General features: G+C 40.4%; 2 protein-coding genes across 3 annotated transcripts in view; one reads left to right on the plus strand and one right to left on the minus strand.

Annotated features, from left to right (window-relative positions):
• The window catches only part of CABLES1 (Cdk5 and Abl enzyme substrate 1), a 66885-nt gene extending 64052 nt beyond the window's left edge, over positions 1-2833 (plus strand). The window contains exon 11 of the transcript XR_014492046.1: positions 209-2833. The gene's annotated coding sequence lies outside the window, so the exon portion shown is untranslated. The remainder of the gene's footprint in view (positions 1-208) is intronic.
• The window catches only part of TMEM241 (transmembrane protein 241), a 40766-nt gene continuing 27993 nt past the window's right edge, over positions 1551-14323 (minus strand). Inside the window, exons 14-16 of one of the 2 annotated variants that reach the window (XR_014492047.1) lie at positions 12228-12310; positions 5728-7624; positions 1579-1760 (exon numbers count right to left, since the gene is read on the minus strand). Coding sequence is in view for 1 of the 2 variants with exons in the window: in XM_083358940.1 (XP_083215066.1) it covers positions 1700-1760; positions 5728-5792 (126 nt within the window). In the remaining variant the exon portion in view is untranslated. Of the gene's footprint in view, positions 1761-5727; positions 7625-12227; positions 12311-14323 lie in introns of both variants that reach the window. The other variant, XM_083358940.1, reaches the window with a different exon arrangement.

The following is a 14323-nucleotide window of genomic DNA, read 5'->3' on the forward strand; positions in this document are numbered from 1 at the left end:
TCCTTGTACATATGCAAAGTCAGAACTAATTACAACATACAGGTAAGTATTATACCCCATATGTAAAAATATTTAGATAGTAATAATAATCATAAGTGAAAAAAACAGACTAATGTTTAATGTGAGATTCACTTTATTTTTCATTCAGTGCAACTAGTGTTGCAGATGTGCTGATCATCATCCACATTTTTACTTTTATTTTCCACAGAATCTTTGGCGCACATCAGATTCTGGGATGGACAGTTTTTTAAAATTTTTATTCTCAGATGGTTTCATTTTATACAGAAAGTAGAACTGAATGCGATGCGATGCTCTTTGGTGGAAATTGAACCACATCCTTGCTGGTTACCATTCAATTCTAACAGTCAACATTTGAATATTCACAGTGATCTATCTACCTCGCCAAAAAGTACAAAGGACCCATGTTGGAAAAGACCTTCCAATGAATTATTATTTCTTTTCCAACTAAGTTGAAATCTATTTGCTTTTGCAAAGAGACTCAAAAATGCCAAACCACAATATACTTATAACCCTGTACCCACGGGAAGAAAAATTAACTTAGCTAGTATGCTTACATTTTGCCCATGGCGGGGCAAACTGGAGATCGCTGTGTTCATATATAATATACAAAAGCATAATGTGACTTGGAGTATTGTCTGAACCCAACAAATGTATCTTGTTAACAGTTTAACCAGATGTGAATCAATAATAGAAGGTCTTGTAGGAAAATAAGCACAAATGATTTTGTGTATCTGAGTTGACATAACTAGTGTTGTGTAGTCAGACGAGGAGTAAGTCTTCAAGTGTGCTTATCCTATCAGAGTGACTGATGCTCATTTATTTATGAGTGGTCATTTATAGTTGGGTTGGGTTTTTCTTGCATCCAATATTTCCCTCACAGCAGGTTTGTAAAGGCATGCTAGCTGGGGAATTCTGGGACTTGAAGTCTGCACATCTTAAAGTTGCCAAGTGTAAAAAAAAATCTACAGTATTAACTGCATTCTACACTGGTTCAGTAAAACAAAACATAGCACTATTGCATGTGAGGGTCAGATCATGTGAGAGGTCATTGGAGCTGTATCACTGCCCCCCCCCCAGAATGTATGGTACTGTTGCTTGCCAATGGGTCCATTCCTCCCACACACTTTTGTGGCTGACATCTTGCCATGCAGTATCAGGAGGAAGATAAAGGAGCAGGAAGTAGAGCATGTTACCTACAGGGTGATGAGGAACATAACTACTGTTTATCTGTGAAACATCTGAGGTAAGAATATCTGCAATGCAGGGCTTCATGAGGTGGGGTATTAGGTTATCTATTCCATTCTTTGATAAAAGAATCTGAATAGAGTGCTACAATTAGAAGGTTGGCCCTGGGGAAAAAAGTAGGGAATGTTTGGATAGTACCAGAAAAGTTTCAGTTTAGTAATGATCGTTCATTTTAGCATAATATAAAAAAAGAATCAAATTCATTTTTATGCATTGCTATTAATAGAAGATATGGCTTAAAAACAGGAACAAATCGAATTAATCCTACTCTGTCCTATAGCTGATGCCTCAGTTTCATTGTGAGTATTACTTATTGTTGAGAAAGCCACCATGGGACTGCACTTGTTTGCCTACATGTCTTCATTAATTGCTTATTCTTAAAACAAAAATTGAACAGTCCCATTGAAGAGTCATTTTTCTCACTTGCCAGTGTTCATGTACCAGTCCTTTCAATATAAAGAAGCAAGACTTCAGCAAATCCAGCCAGCAAAAGACTGTTAAGAAAGGATAGCAGAAACTGTTAGCAAACATTTGCTAGAACCAACACCAGAAACACATAATTAAGACAGCATAACTCAAAACTAAGTTTTTTCATCTTGTTCAATAATGGAAGCAAGCATGGATTGGGTTTGCTGAAAATATGATCCCATCCATATTCCATCTATAAGACTCATCCACCAACCTTAGTGGTTATGCCCTAGGAAAGGTACCAACAATTGGGAAGGATAGAGTTCCTTCGCCTGAGACTTTCTCCTAGACTGTCCTTTCTTCCCAGTTAAATCCCGGAAGGACTGGCCACTGATTAATTCAGGGCATTTTGAAATATTAGTTTGGATAAAAGTATAGGGAACACTCAGTATGCATGCAGTTCACTGTCAGACTCTTCATTGTGAGCATGAGGAAATTTTGGCCCTCCAAATGCTGTTGAATTATAAATCCGTGCAAATCTTGGCATCGGTTATGCAGGCTAGTGAAGCTGGAAGTTGTAGATCTGGACGACTAGAGCGCCCCAATTTACTGGCTTAATATGTACTCTTAATTGCTCTATTTAATATTTACTCTTAACTACTCTATGACTATACTGTAATACTTAATCCAAAATTCCTCTTTCATCCATTTATTTTAAACTGCCACTGTTGTACAATTCTCATAATTTAAATGTGGATAGACCTATGAATATGTTTAAGATAGAACATTGCTCTCAGTGGCTTGAACGAAAAGACCCTGTACGTTAGCAAAAACCGATTATCTGTATAAATGGGGAAAGACACCTTCAGCACAATGTGATTGTGGGGCTCCCCGACAGACTATCCAACATATAGTGAGGGGATGCACTAATAGAAGATACCCAAGAGATTTTAAGGACTTCCTCTGCATAACAACAGCAGCTACTGACTGGATCTCCAAACTTGACATTAAACTCTGAAATGTTATTTCTGTTTTCCTCTTAGGTTTGATAATTGCTTCTTTTTTTAAAAAAAAATAGTTTTAACTGTTCTAACTTGTAAATATGAAGTGCTTTTAATTCTGTGTGTGACCAGCCATACGCTAAATAAATAAATACTACTTATCCATAGTGCTATTCATAAGTCACAAATTCCCTCCTTCGTATTGCTTGTAGTACCAAGAATTTTCTTGAGGGGAGGTAATTTTCTCTCAAAAGAATGGAATTGTGTGGATTAATCCAAATATGACTAAAAATGCAGTATATTTTCATATTTGTTTGGGATAGTGGTTAAAGTGCTGGAGGAGAATCAGGTGTACCTGAGTGCAAGTCCATTCACGTGGGGGGATACCAATACCTCTCTCTCAGTCCACTACCTCACAGGGTTTTTGTGAGGCAATATGAGGAGAAGGAATGCTACATATATCACCTTGAGCTTCTGGTGAAAAGCAGGACAAAAATCTAGCAAATGAATAAGATACAATTCAGACTCGCTATCTTGTCCTTCCTTCCAAGAAATACTAAAGCTGCAGATCCTTTCTTTAGGGTTACAATAACCCTGTGATGTGTGAAGGCTGAGAGGAGGGAAAGTCAATCAGTAAAGTTTGCTGCTCTGCAGCTAAGATGCAAAGACTCCCCAATCTAAGCTTCTATCTCATCTTTTACTTCTATCTTAGTTTTAAAGAGAATTTATATAAATTATGTATTTACTGAAGGCTACTAAATAGGTTTGGAAAGAAACCTGCACAGCACCTTGGGTGGATCACTTGAATTTCCTGTTGTGTTTCTGTAACACTGCTAAGGGACGCGGTGGCTCAGTGGGTTAGGACGCTGAGCTTGTCGATCAGAAGGTCGGCAGTTTGGCAGGTCGAATCCTGAGTGCCGCGTAACAGAGTGAGCGCCTGTTACTCGTCCCAGCTTCTGCCAACCTAGCAGTTCAAAAGCACGTAAAAATGCAAGTAGAAAAATAGGGACCACTACGGTGGGAAGGTAACAGCATTCCGTGCACCTTTGGCGTCTAGTCATGCCGGCCACATGACCACAGAGACGTCTTCGGCTTTAAAACGGAGATGAGCACCGGCCCCTAGAATTGGAAACGACTAGCACGCATGTGCGGGGGAACCTTTACCTTCTGCAACACTGCCTGTCTTCCAGGGGTCCCTATCACACCTGCCCCAAAGGTACTTCTCCAATTCTGGCTTTTCATATTCCAGTTCTGTATATGGCATTTCCTGTCCTGTATTAATGTGACCAACAGCATAAGCTGAACAAAGGATCTCAGAGGCAGCCAGGTTCAAGAGGTTCATCTTTTGTCTCTAGAAAAGTCAGTCCATGCATCATTCCTCTTGAGCAAGAGCAACAGATGGCTTTAAGGCTACTCTCTCATTCCTCCCCCTCAAATGCTGCCTCTGCTCTGTCTCTTCCACCAATTCTATGTTACAGCCTTATATTTTAGTTCCCTGATTTGGTTTTTTTTTAAAAAAAGCCTCTTTTACAGCTATATCCATAAAACAAATCTTTGTACAATGTATAAGTAGAAAGTCCTTTTTATATGGCAAGCTAGCAAAACTAGCTTTGGATTTGGAGCGTATTATATTCTTTTAGACTCTTAGAGTTTCATTGCTTTTGCAAATCATACAGACACCTTTGTTCCTGAAATATGATTTTTAAGATTGGTATTATATAAACAGTACCATTCTTACGCCATAACATACTAAAATCATTATTCATTGTAAGCGAAGGATAGACTGGAAAAACATAACTCTGGGAGGTAGGGAGGAGCAATGGTGAGATCAAAACCCATTAGAAACATCTTGTACAGGCCCACTTGGGAATAAGTCTTACTGAAATTCAGCAAGGCATATTTCTTAATAAACAGCATAAGCTTGTGAAAAGAAAGCTTTCGGCATCTATTGACTGAGGTAGAAATTAATGACCCTTCACAAGTTCATGAGCCATCTGAACATAAAATGGTTCCTTCTGGGTCAACCCATCAAGTCTAGCAGAATAATTTATTTTGTCCCTTAGTATCTCTAGAAAAGGATTCCAAGGAGTAGTCATGGTGACTAATCAAAGCTTTTTCTCCATGGATTTAACCAATTTCCTATTTAAGGTAGTACCTGTCATCTCATTGTGCAGAACTGTATTCCAAAAAGTAATTTCCTGTTGGTGAGGAAGTTCCTTTGCCTTGTCTTTGCTGCCATAACTACTAACAATTATGGTTTATATCGAGAAAGTTCTCTATCTTCGTTTGTTTTGGTGTCTTCAAGTCGGTCTTGACTCCTGGGAACTACTTGCAGTTTTCTTGGCAAGAGTTTGGAAGTGGTTTGCATTGCCTCTTTCCTAGGGCTGAGAGAGAGTCACTGGCCCAAGGTCACCTAGCTGGCTTTGTGCCTAAGGGAGGTCTAAGACTCCTAGTTTCTAGTAGTCTGGTATGTTAACCATTAAACCAAACTGGCTCTTTTTTTCCATACCAGATATAATTCATGTGCTTTGATTGCTAAAAAGGCCTATTAAAATTAATGGGAATTATTCCCATTTAAGGGGGAGTACCCAGGTCCATCATTTCAGAGAAGACAACACCACTTTAAACCTATAGCCGTTCATTGGAGGCCCATTGTGACTCTTATCCTCTGAAGTGCCAGGATAGCTGGGGCAGCAGTGGGAGAAAAGGACAAGAAGTAAAAAGAGAAGACTAGGGAGGCATGTGGGCATAGCTTATCCATCTCTGACATATAAGGTCAGTGGGGTTTCTCCGCTAAACAACACAGCTTCCCGATTTCCTTTGGCTAACCAGTGGAGGCGTACTGCTGGTGGTCTTGGTGCTTTTATTTTAAACTAGGTCCTGTTATAATGTACAGCATCAGTTCAATACACCCTTCTCTAGTTTCATAAAATGCTCTTTGCAGCTTAACCGTGGTTTGGCAAGAATGACCAAGTCAGACGAAACTAAGGAAGATGGCTTAAAAATTCAAGAACCTTTTAAATAACCACAACCCTCTGTCTAAAATACATACCAGCAGGCAGTTGGTACATTCACTACAATTTCAAAGAAGAACGGTGACAGACCAGCTGTGATAACCTAGAAAGACAATGAGACAGAAAGCTGGTTGTTGCAATAATCTTTTAATTAACCCCAAGAATTTACAAAGGGTTAGGGCATAGGTGTACTCAGGGTGTGGTCTAAAAAGTCAAGACAGTCACATGATGCAATTGATGCTTAAGTGTGGCAGATACCCTACGGACATCCCTAATCCAAAGAGAGTGAGGATAATATTTATCTTTATTTCAAATGGTTTTTATATATATAAGCACTTTTCTCAGATTCCTTGGGCAGTTTTGTAAGAACATACGAGTCCTGCTGGATCATGTGAAAACCTCATCTAGTCTTAACATTTTTTTGTCACCCATCAAATGCATTTGGGGTTCCCTGAGAAAGTGTCTTTGACCTTAAGGTAACCTGGGTCATCTTTTTGAAGAGAAAAAAAATCTCACAACAGAAATCTTGTATTGAATGAACTATAATGTATTATTATTACAGGTAGTCTTCATTTAACGACCATAATTGGGTTGAGTATCTGAGTCATTAAGCAAAGCAGTCTCTAAATGAAACTGCAACTACATTTACAGTTTGACTTCAATTTTCCTTGGCTTTATAGACCTCAATAGGTTGGTGAAGTAATTTTTTCATTATTGTTATAACTGAACGAACATTAAATAAGGTAGTTGCTAAACTAGGACTGCCTGTATTATGATTTGGAGGAGTGTACCATTTCAAAAGATGAGACTCAAGTTTCAGAGATGTGTTCTAATAATCAAACCAGCCACAGGAACCAAGAAACTGCTCTTCCAGATAACCAAGCAGCAGTTCCCCTACACAAGCTTGGTGATCTTTGACTGCTGTGATCTCATGCTGTCAGCCCTGATGGAAAAATTGAACTGCTACACTTCTGTCCTAGCTGTAGTGTATCTGGTACAGCAGCAAAGCTAGTACAGTATTTCCTTTTGCAACATGTGAAATGTTGAGCCAGTGGGAACGCTAGTTTCAACCCATCTCCTAGATCAGGAGTCCCCAACCTTTCTGGGTTGGTGACCCGGTGGGAGAGGGAGGGGCACACACCTTACACACACATGCACAAACGTGAATGTGGCCACACTTGCATGCATGTGCACAAACAGGCCACGAGCATGTGCACCACGCGAACGGCTGAGCATGCGTGCAAGGCTCTCGGTGATGCCGGCACCTATGGGAAGCTTGTGGCGCAGCCCACGGTGATGCTGGCACTGGCTCAAAGATTGCACTGCCAACCCTGCCTGCTGCTCGTGCAGTTACCACCCGCACAAGCTTCATAGCAACGCCGCTGCCTGCGCGATACTAGTGGTGCTGCTGCTGCCCGCACACTTTCAGCAACTGTGGCACGAGGGGGGGGTGAGCACGCATGCACATGTGCATGCACTGCCCAGCTACACACACGGCTCGGTGGCCAAGAGGCTACAGCCCAGTAATGGGCCGTAGCCCATAGGTTGGGGACCTCTGTCCTGCATCCTGCAGTTGAGGCAACAGTTAACCTTCTTTCCAGTGGTGGGATTCAAATAAGTGAACAACCGGTTCCCTGTGTGGATGCCACTTCTGGAAGTCCATTCTGGGCCTGGGCAACAAAAACTTAGCTACCAGTTCTACCGAACTGGTGCGAACTGGCTGAATCCCACCACTGCTTCTTTCCCTCTCCCAATTTCAGTTTAGATGATTTATCTCAGGACCTTCCATTGCAAGGCAAGGAAGAAGAGAAAACAAGTAAAGCAGTAGTAAGGCCTTTTGTAGCCAGCTAGCTCTCTGTCAAAGGAAGGACAGAAATTCACGACAATTTCACTGCTGCCCCAGAAAGTAATTCATGCTGCAGTCCTCCACTCCTGCTGCAACAAAAAACAACATAGTTTTAGCCAGTGTTTCTCTCTGTCATCAACTTCATGATGAGCTGGGGGATTCTGGGAATTGAAGTCCATGCATCTTAAAGTCGGTGAAGGGGAGAACACTGATTTCAACCATTGTAAAAAGTGCCAACCCCTTCATGGATTACTGCCTTGTCGTGGCGAAGGGGCTTGCGTAATTCAATGAAGCTATGAGCTATGCCGTGCAGGGCCACCCAAGACGGACAGGTCATAGCAGAGAGTTCTGACAAAATGTGATCCACTGGAGAAGGAAATGGCAACCCACTCCAGTATCTTTGCCATGAAAACCCTATGGACAGTACCAAAAGGCAAAACGATATGACACTGGAAGATGAGCCCCTCAGGTCGGAAGGCGTCCAATATGCTACTGGGGAAGAGCAGAGGGCTAGTACTAGTAGCGCCAGAAAGAATGAAGCGACTGGGCCAAAGCCGAAAGGACGCTCAGCTGTGGATGTGTCTGGTGGTGAAAGGAAAGTCCGATGCTGTAAAGATTTTTTCTCCATAGGAACCTGGAATGTAAGATCCATGAATCAAGGAAAACTGGACGTGGTCAAACAAGAGATGACAAGACTGAACATTGACATCTTAGGTATCAGCGAACTAAAATGGACAGGAATGGGTGAATTTAATTCAGATGACCATCAGGTATACTACTGTGGGCAAGAATCCTTCAGAAGAAATGGAGTAGCCTTCACAGTCAATAAAAGAGTAGGAAAAGCAATACTGGGATACAATCCTCAAAATGACAGAATGATCTCAGTTCGAATCCAAGGCAAACCATTCAATATCACAGTAGTCCAAGTCTATGCCCCAACCACCAGTGCTGAAGAGGATGAAATTGACCAGTTCTATGAAGCACTACAGCACCTTATAGAACTAACACCAAAAAATGATGTTCTTATCATCATGGGGGATTGGAATGCTAAAGTAGGAAGCCAAAAGATAACTGGAATAACAGGCAAGTTTGGCCTTGGAGTGCAAAATGAAGCAGGGCACAGGCTGATAGAATTCTGTCAAGAGAATACGATGGTCATAGCAAACACTCTTTTCCAACAACCCAAGAGACGGCTCTACACATGGACATCACCAGATGGTCAACACAGAAATCAGATTGACTATATGCTCTGCAGCCAAAGATGGAGAAGCTCTATACAGTCAGTAAAAACAAGACCAGGAGCTGACTGTGGCTCAGACCATGAGCTTCTCCTTGCAAAGTTTAGGCTTAAACTGAAGAAAGTAGGGAAAAGCACTAGGCCAGTCAGGTATGAATTAAATCATATCCCTGTTGAATATACAGTAGAGGTGACAAATAGATTTAAGGAATTAGATCTGATAGACAGAGTGCCTGAAGAACTATGGACAGAGGTTCGTGACATTGTACAACAGGTAGCAACCAAAACCATCCCAAAGAAAAAGAAATGCAAGAAAGCAAAATGGCTGTCTGAGGAAGCTTTGCAAATAGCTGAGGAAAGGAGGGAAGCGAAAGGCAAGGGAGAAAAAGAAAGATACACCCAATTGAATGCAGAATTCCAGAGAATAGCTAGAAGAGATAAGAATGCCTTCTTAAATGAACAGTGCAAAGAAATAGAAGAAAACAATAGAATAGGGAGGACCAGAGATCTTTTCAAGAAAATTGGAGAAATGAAGGGAACGTTTAATGCAAAAATGGGCATGATAAAGGACCAAAATGGCAGGGACCTAACAGAGGCAGAAGAGATTAAGAAGAGGTGGCAAAATTACACAGAAGAACTATACAAGAATGAGCTTAACGTCCCTGATAATCACAATGAGGTGGTCACTGACCTCGAGCCAGACATCCTAGAATGTGAAGTGAAGTGGGCCTTAGAAAAGCTGAGCAACAACAAAGCTAGTGGAGGTGACAGTATTCCAGCTGAGCTATTCAAAATCTTAAAAGACAATGCAGTAAAAGTGCTACACTCAATTTGCCAGCAAATTTGGAAAACTCAACAGTGGCCACAGGATTGGAAAAGATCAGTTTACATTCCAATTCCTAAGAAAGGCAGTGCCAAAGAATGTTCAAACTATCGCACCATTGCACTCATTTCTCATGCTAGTAAAGTCATGCTTAAAATCCTACAAGCTAGACTTCAGCAGTATGTGGATCGAGAACTACCAGAAGTGCAGGCAGGATTTCGAAGAGGCAGAGGAACTAGAGATCAAATTGCCAACATACGCTGGATCATGGAGAAAGCTAGGGAGTTCCAGAAAAACATCTACTTCTGCTTCATTGACTATGCTAAAGCCTTTGATTGTGTGGATCATAACAAACTGTGGCAAGTTCTTAAAGAGATGGGAGTACCAGACCATCTTATTGGGCTCTTGAGAAACCTATATGCGGGTCAAGAAGCAACAGTGAGAACTGGACACGGAACCACTGATTGGTTCAAAATTGGGAAAGGAGTCCGGCAAGGCTGTATACTGTCGCCCTGCCTATTTAACTTATATGCAGAGCACATCATGAGAAAGGCAGGGCTAGATGAATCAAAAGTTGGAATTAAGATTGCCGGAAGAAATATCAACAACCTAAGATACGCAGATGATACCACTCTAATGGCAGAAAGTGAAGAAGAACTAAAGAGCCTCTTGTTGCAGGTGAAGAAGGAGAGTGCAAAACTTGGGTTGAAACTTAACATTAAGAAAACCAAGATCATGGCATCTGGCCCTCTCAATTCCTGGCAAATAGATGGGGAAGAAATGGAGGTAGTGACAGATTTTATTTTCCTGGGCTCCAAGATCACTGCAGATGGGGACTGTAGCCAAGAAATTAAAAGACGCTTGCTCCTGGGGAGGAAAGCCATGGCAAATCTAGACAGCACACTAAAAAGCAGAGACATCACCCTGTCAACAAAAGTGCGTATAGTCAAGGCTATGGTCTTTCCAGTTGCAATGTATGGTAGTGAAAGTTGGACCATAAGAAAGGCTGAGCGCCAAAGAATTGAGGCCTTTGAACTGTGGTGCTGGAGAAGACTCCTGCGAGTCCCTTGGACTGCAAGGCGATCAAACCGGTCAGTCCTAGAGGAGATCAATCCTGACTGCTCTTTAGAAGGCCAGATCCTGAAGCTAAAACTCAAGTACTTTGGCCACCTAATGAGAAGGAAGGACTCCCTGGAGAAGAGCCTAATGCTGGGGAAGATCGAGGGCAATAGAAGAAGGGGACGACAGAGAATGAGGTGGCTGGATGGAGTCACTGAAGCAGTAGGCGTGAGCTTAAATGGACTCCAGAAGATGGTAGAGGACAGGAAGGCCTGGAGGAATGTTGTCCATAGGGTCGCGATGGGTCGGACACGACTTCGCAGCTAACAACAACAACAAAAAGTGCCAAATTGCAAAAACTGACAGAGTATCTTTTCACCTTCACAATACCAGGAACCTATTAGGAAAGGTGCTTTTGAAACTGGCCGAGTTCGCCTCATAGCGACTACTTGGATTTCATTTTTTACAAAAACCAAATGTGCATAACTAGTACTGAAAGTGTGTGTGCACGTGTTATAAATTTATTTAGTTTCCCTTTTGCGGAAGGATTTTTTAAACAGTCTCCAGGGAACCAGGGCCCTGATGGAATGCCATTTTTTAAATTGTCTGCTTGCAAAGCATCTTGATTCCTGTCCCTTAGGAATGTCCTGAAATGATATTTTTCAGAGTCTATGGAATTTGGAATACAAGGGTGAAGGGAGGAAGACTGTCATGGCTTTGCCTTCACAATGTATTGGAGATACACAAAAAAATGAGGGGCTGGAGGGCATATGGAAAGAATCCCTTAAAATAGCCAAAAAACTCAGGTCAGAAAATTGAACTAAGTGGTCAAAATCTTGAATACTTAACACAGCAACACTCCCTTGTTTGAATGTGGTTTATTTTAAGCACAGGGAGTAAAGGCAGCCCACCCATTAGCCCTTTTAAGAACTCTCTCATTTGAATAACTTCCATCGCAGCTAAACAGTACATATAAAAACTATAAGAATGGGATTTGTCCCCCACCATCCCATTTTCCTTTTGCATCGTTTCTTTTAAAGTGCAAGATTGAAAAAAGAGACACACGTGTTTTTAAACATTGATTTGTACACTCAGTTTAAATATAATACACTTTAAAATAATGAATCAACCAAAAGTTGAATTCAAATTAGTTTTTTTTTAAAAAAATCATCTTCATGGATCATAGGGTGCATTTTAAAAAAAAACAACAACCGGACTTTTGGTATTTTTATATCTGCTTCCCCGTGTCTTTCTTTATATTTAGATTAATCTAAAAGCATGAATTTCTTCAGTTTTTGTGTAAAGAAAAGAAAAGAAAAACCAACTGCCAGAGGTTCAAAGTATAACAGCTACATGAGTCCGGGGCATCACAGGCTTTAGCATTTTGATATGATGTCATTTTTTCTGTCAATAAACTATATTTTCTCAGTAATTACCTAGTCCCCAAAGTCAGATTGCAAAGAACCTACATTCGCTGAACCCCTGCCAAGGACAGATGCTATTTTCCCACAAAAATTGTTTTTTTCTGACAGGTTTTATAATGTTTTTTGTGAGCAATCATGGCTCCAATTACCTGCCAAATCCAAAGTGTTTCAAGTCCGTAATATTATCAATTTCACTACAGAAAACTCCTAAGGAAAGATTCAGAGGTTCAGGCTACAAGTAGAAAAAACACATAAAATCAAGTTTTCTATTGGCCATGTAAAACTGACTACAACAGACTAAAGCTGGACCGGCAGATAAAATTTAGACTGAAGTTAAGATTAAATATAATATTTAACATTTATTAAAATTAATAAATTGGGAAATTAAAGTAAGGCACTTTGCCAACGGTAGAAAGTAGAAGGGGAAAAATAAATTCTGAATTCTCTTTTCTCCGAGTTACAGGTAGCATGAAAGGACTGATTTCATTTTTAAAAAACTCTTATCAAATGCAAGAATTATGCGTGCATCTTGTATATGTGTGCACATGTTGTAAACAGAAAAATAGACTTAAAAGACATGCAGTGGCAACATGCGTCTGGCAGGTCTCTTGATTGCAAAACCCACATCTGTGCCATAGTTAGGTGTGAATGAGGAAAGAGGGAAGGCTCCACATTAGGTCACCAATACGAACTCTCAAAGCTTTGAATAAATAAAACATTGACAAATTTATATTGTTTAGCAATACTCAGGAAGATAGTGGCACTTGGAGCAGCACAAGAAAACTATTTGCTTAATTTCATTTGCAAAAAAGAACATTTCTGTTCATTGTTATTTATTTAATCATATTTGTATAGCCACCCATCTCTCATGAAAGTAACTTTGGGTAGCTTACAGCATTTAATTAAAAAAACAATATTTACATTATGCCTCGGTTGTTCTTTCAAATATTGCTGTGCATTAAAAATCGTTATTTATGCTTATTTTCCATTTCTAATTTAAATTTCAGGCTGTTATTGAGATAGTATAAAAAAGCAAAAAAAAATTGCTCCTAAGCCTGATTTAAATAAAGAACAAAATGAATAGCTTTGCTGATCCTGTTCCATGTGTCCCCACAGCTTTTTTTTTATTCTGTCACTTTTGCAGTATGTCTGCTGTTTCTCAGATGATGTAATGGAAAAGCAAAAAGGAAGGAATGGGAGTTGTGTAATGCTTCATTTTTCCTCATAAAGATTGGCAATGCTAGCTCTATGTTGGAGAACTCTGATCCATCCACTTCTTACCTAGTTGTTATTTTTAAGGTCTTCCACTGCAAATAAACAGCTGGTCTAAATTTCTCCTGAGCCTGGAGTGGGCTTAAGATCTTGAGCGCTTCTTTTCCAGCACTGAGACCCTTCATAGGTTATGTGCCTGTAATGTGGAACTGACCCTTTGTATAATTTCTTTGATAGCTAACTCCAAAGAGGAAACATCAGTCAAGTATTATTCTTTTTGGTTGGAAAAGCAAATTTGTTAACATCTACTCAATTTATTACTGCGTTACCTGTTGTATATCACAATTGCTGTTATCCGTTAAACTTACCGTATATAATAATAAATTAGTTTTCAAGGTGCTACCATAATCATAATAGTACAGTTGGAAGGGATCTTGGAGGTCATCTAGTTCAACCCCCTGCTCAGGCAGGAAACCCTACACCATTTCAGACAAATGGCTGTCCAGTCTCTTCTTAAAAACTTCCAGTGTTGGAGCATTCACAGCTTCTGGAGGCAGGTTGTTCCACTAGTTAATTGCTCTAACTGTCAGGAAGTTTCTCCTTAGTTCTAGGTTGCTTCTCTCCTTGAATAGTTTCTATCCGTTGCTTCTTTTCCTGCCTTCGGGCGCTTTGGAGAATAGCTTGACTCCCTCTTCTTTGTGGCAGCCCCTGAGATATGGTAACACTGCTCTCGTGTCACCCCTAGTCCTTCTCTTCATTAAACTAGACATACCCAATTCCAGCAGCCGTTCCTTATATGTTTTAGCCTCCAGACCTCTGATCATCTTTGTTGCTCTTCTCTATACTCTTTCCAGAGTCTCAACATCTTTTTTACATCGTGGTGACCAAAACTGGTTTGACATTTAGGTATTATAGGCAGCTGAACCAAGCAATGTGGTAAATACAGCTGGGATAAATTAATGTCAACTTTTCTGGCAGCCTAAGTTTCTGGATCATGTATGCTAAGTCAGCTTGCTCAGCATGGTTATTTTAT

Source organism: Vipera ursinii (genome assembly GCF_947247035.1).
Source record: "Vipera ursinii genome assembly, chromosome: 3".
Lineage (NCBI taxonomy): Eukaryota > Metazoa > Chordata > Lepidosauria > Squamata > Viperidae > Vipera > Vipera ursinii.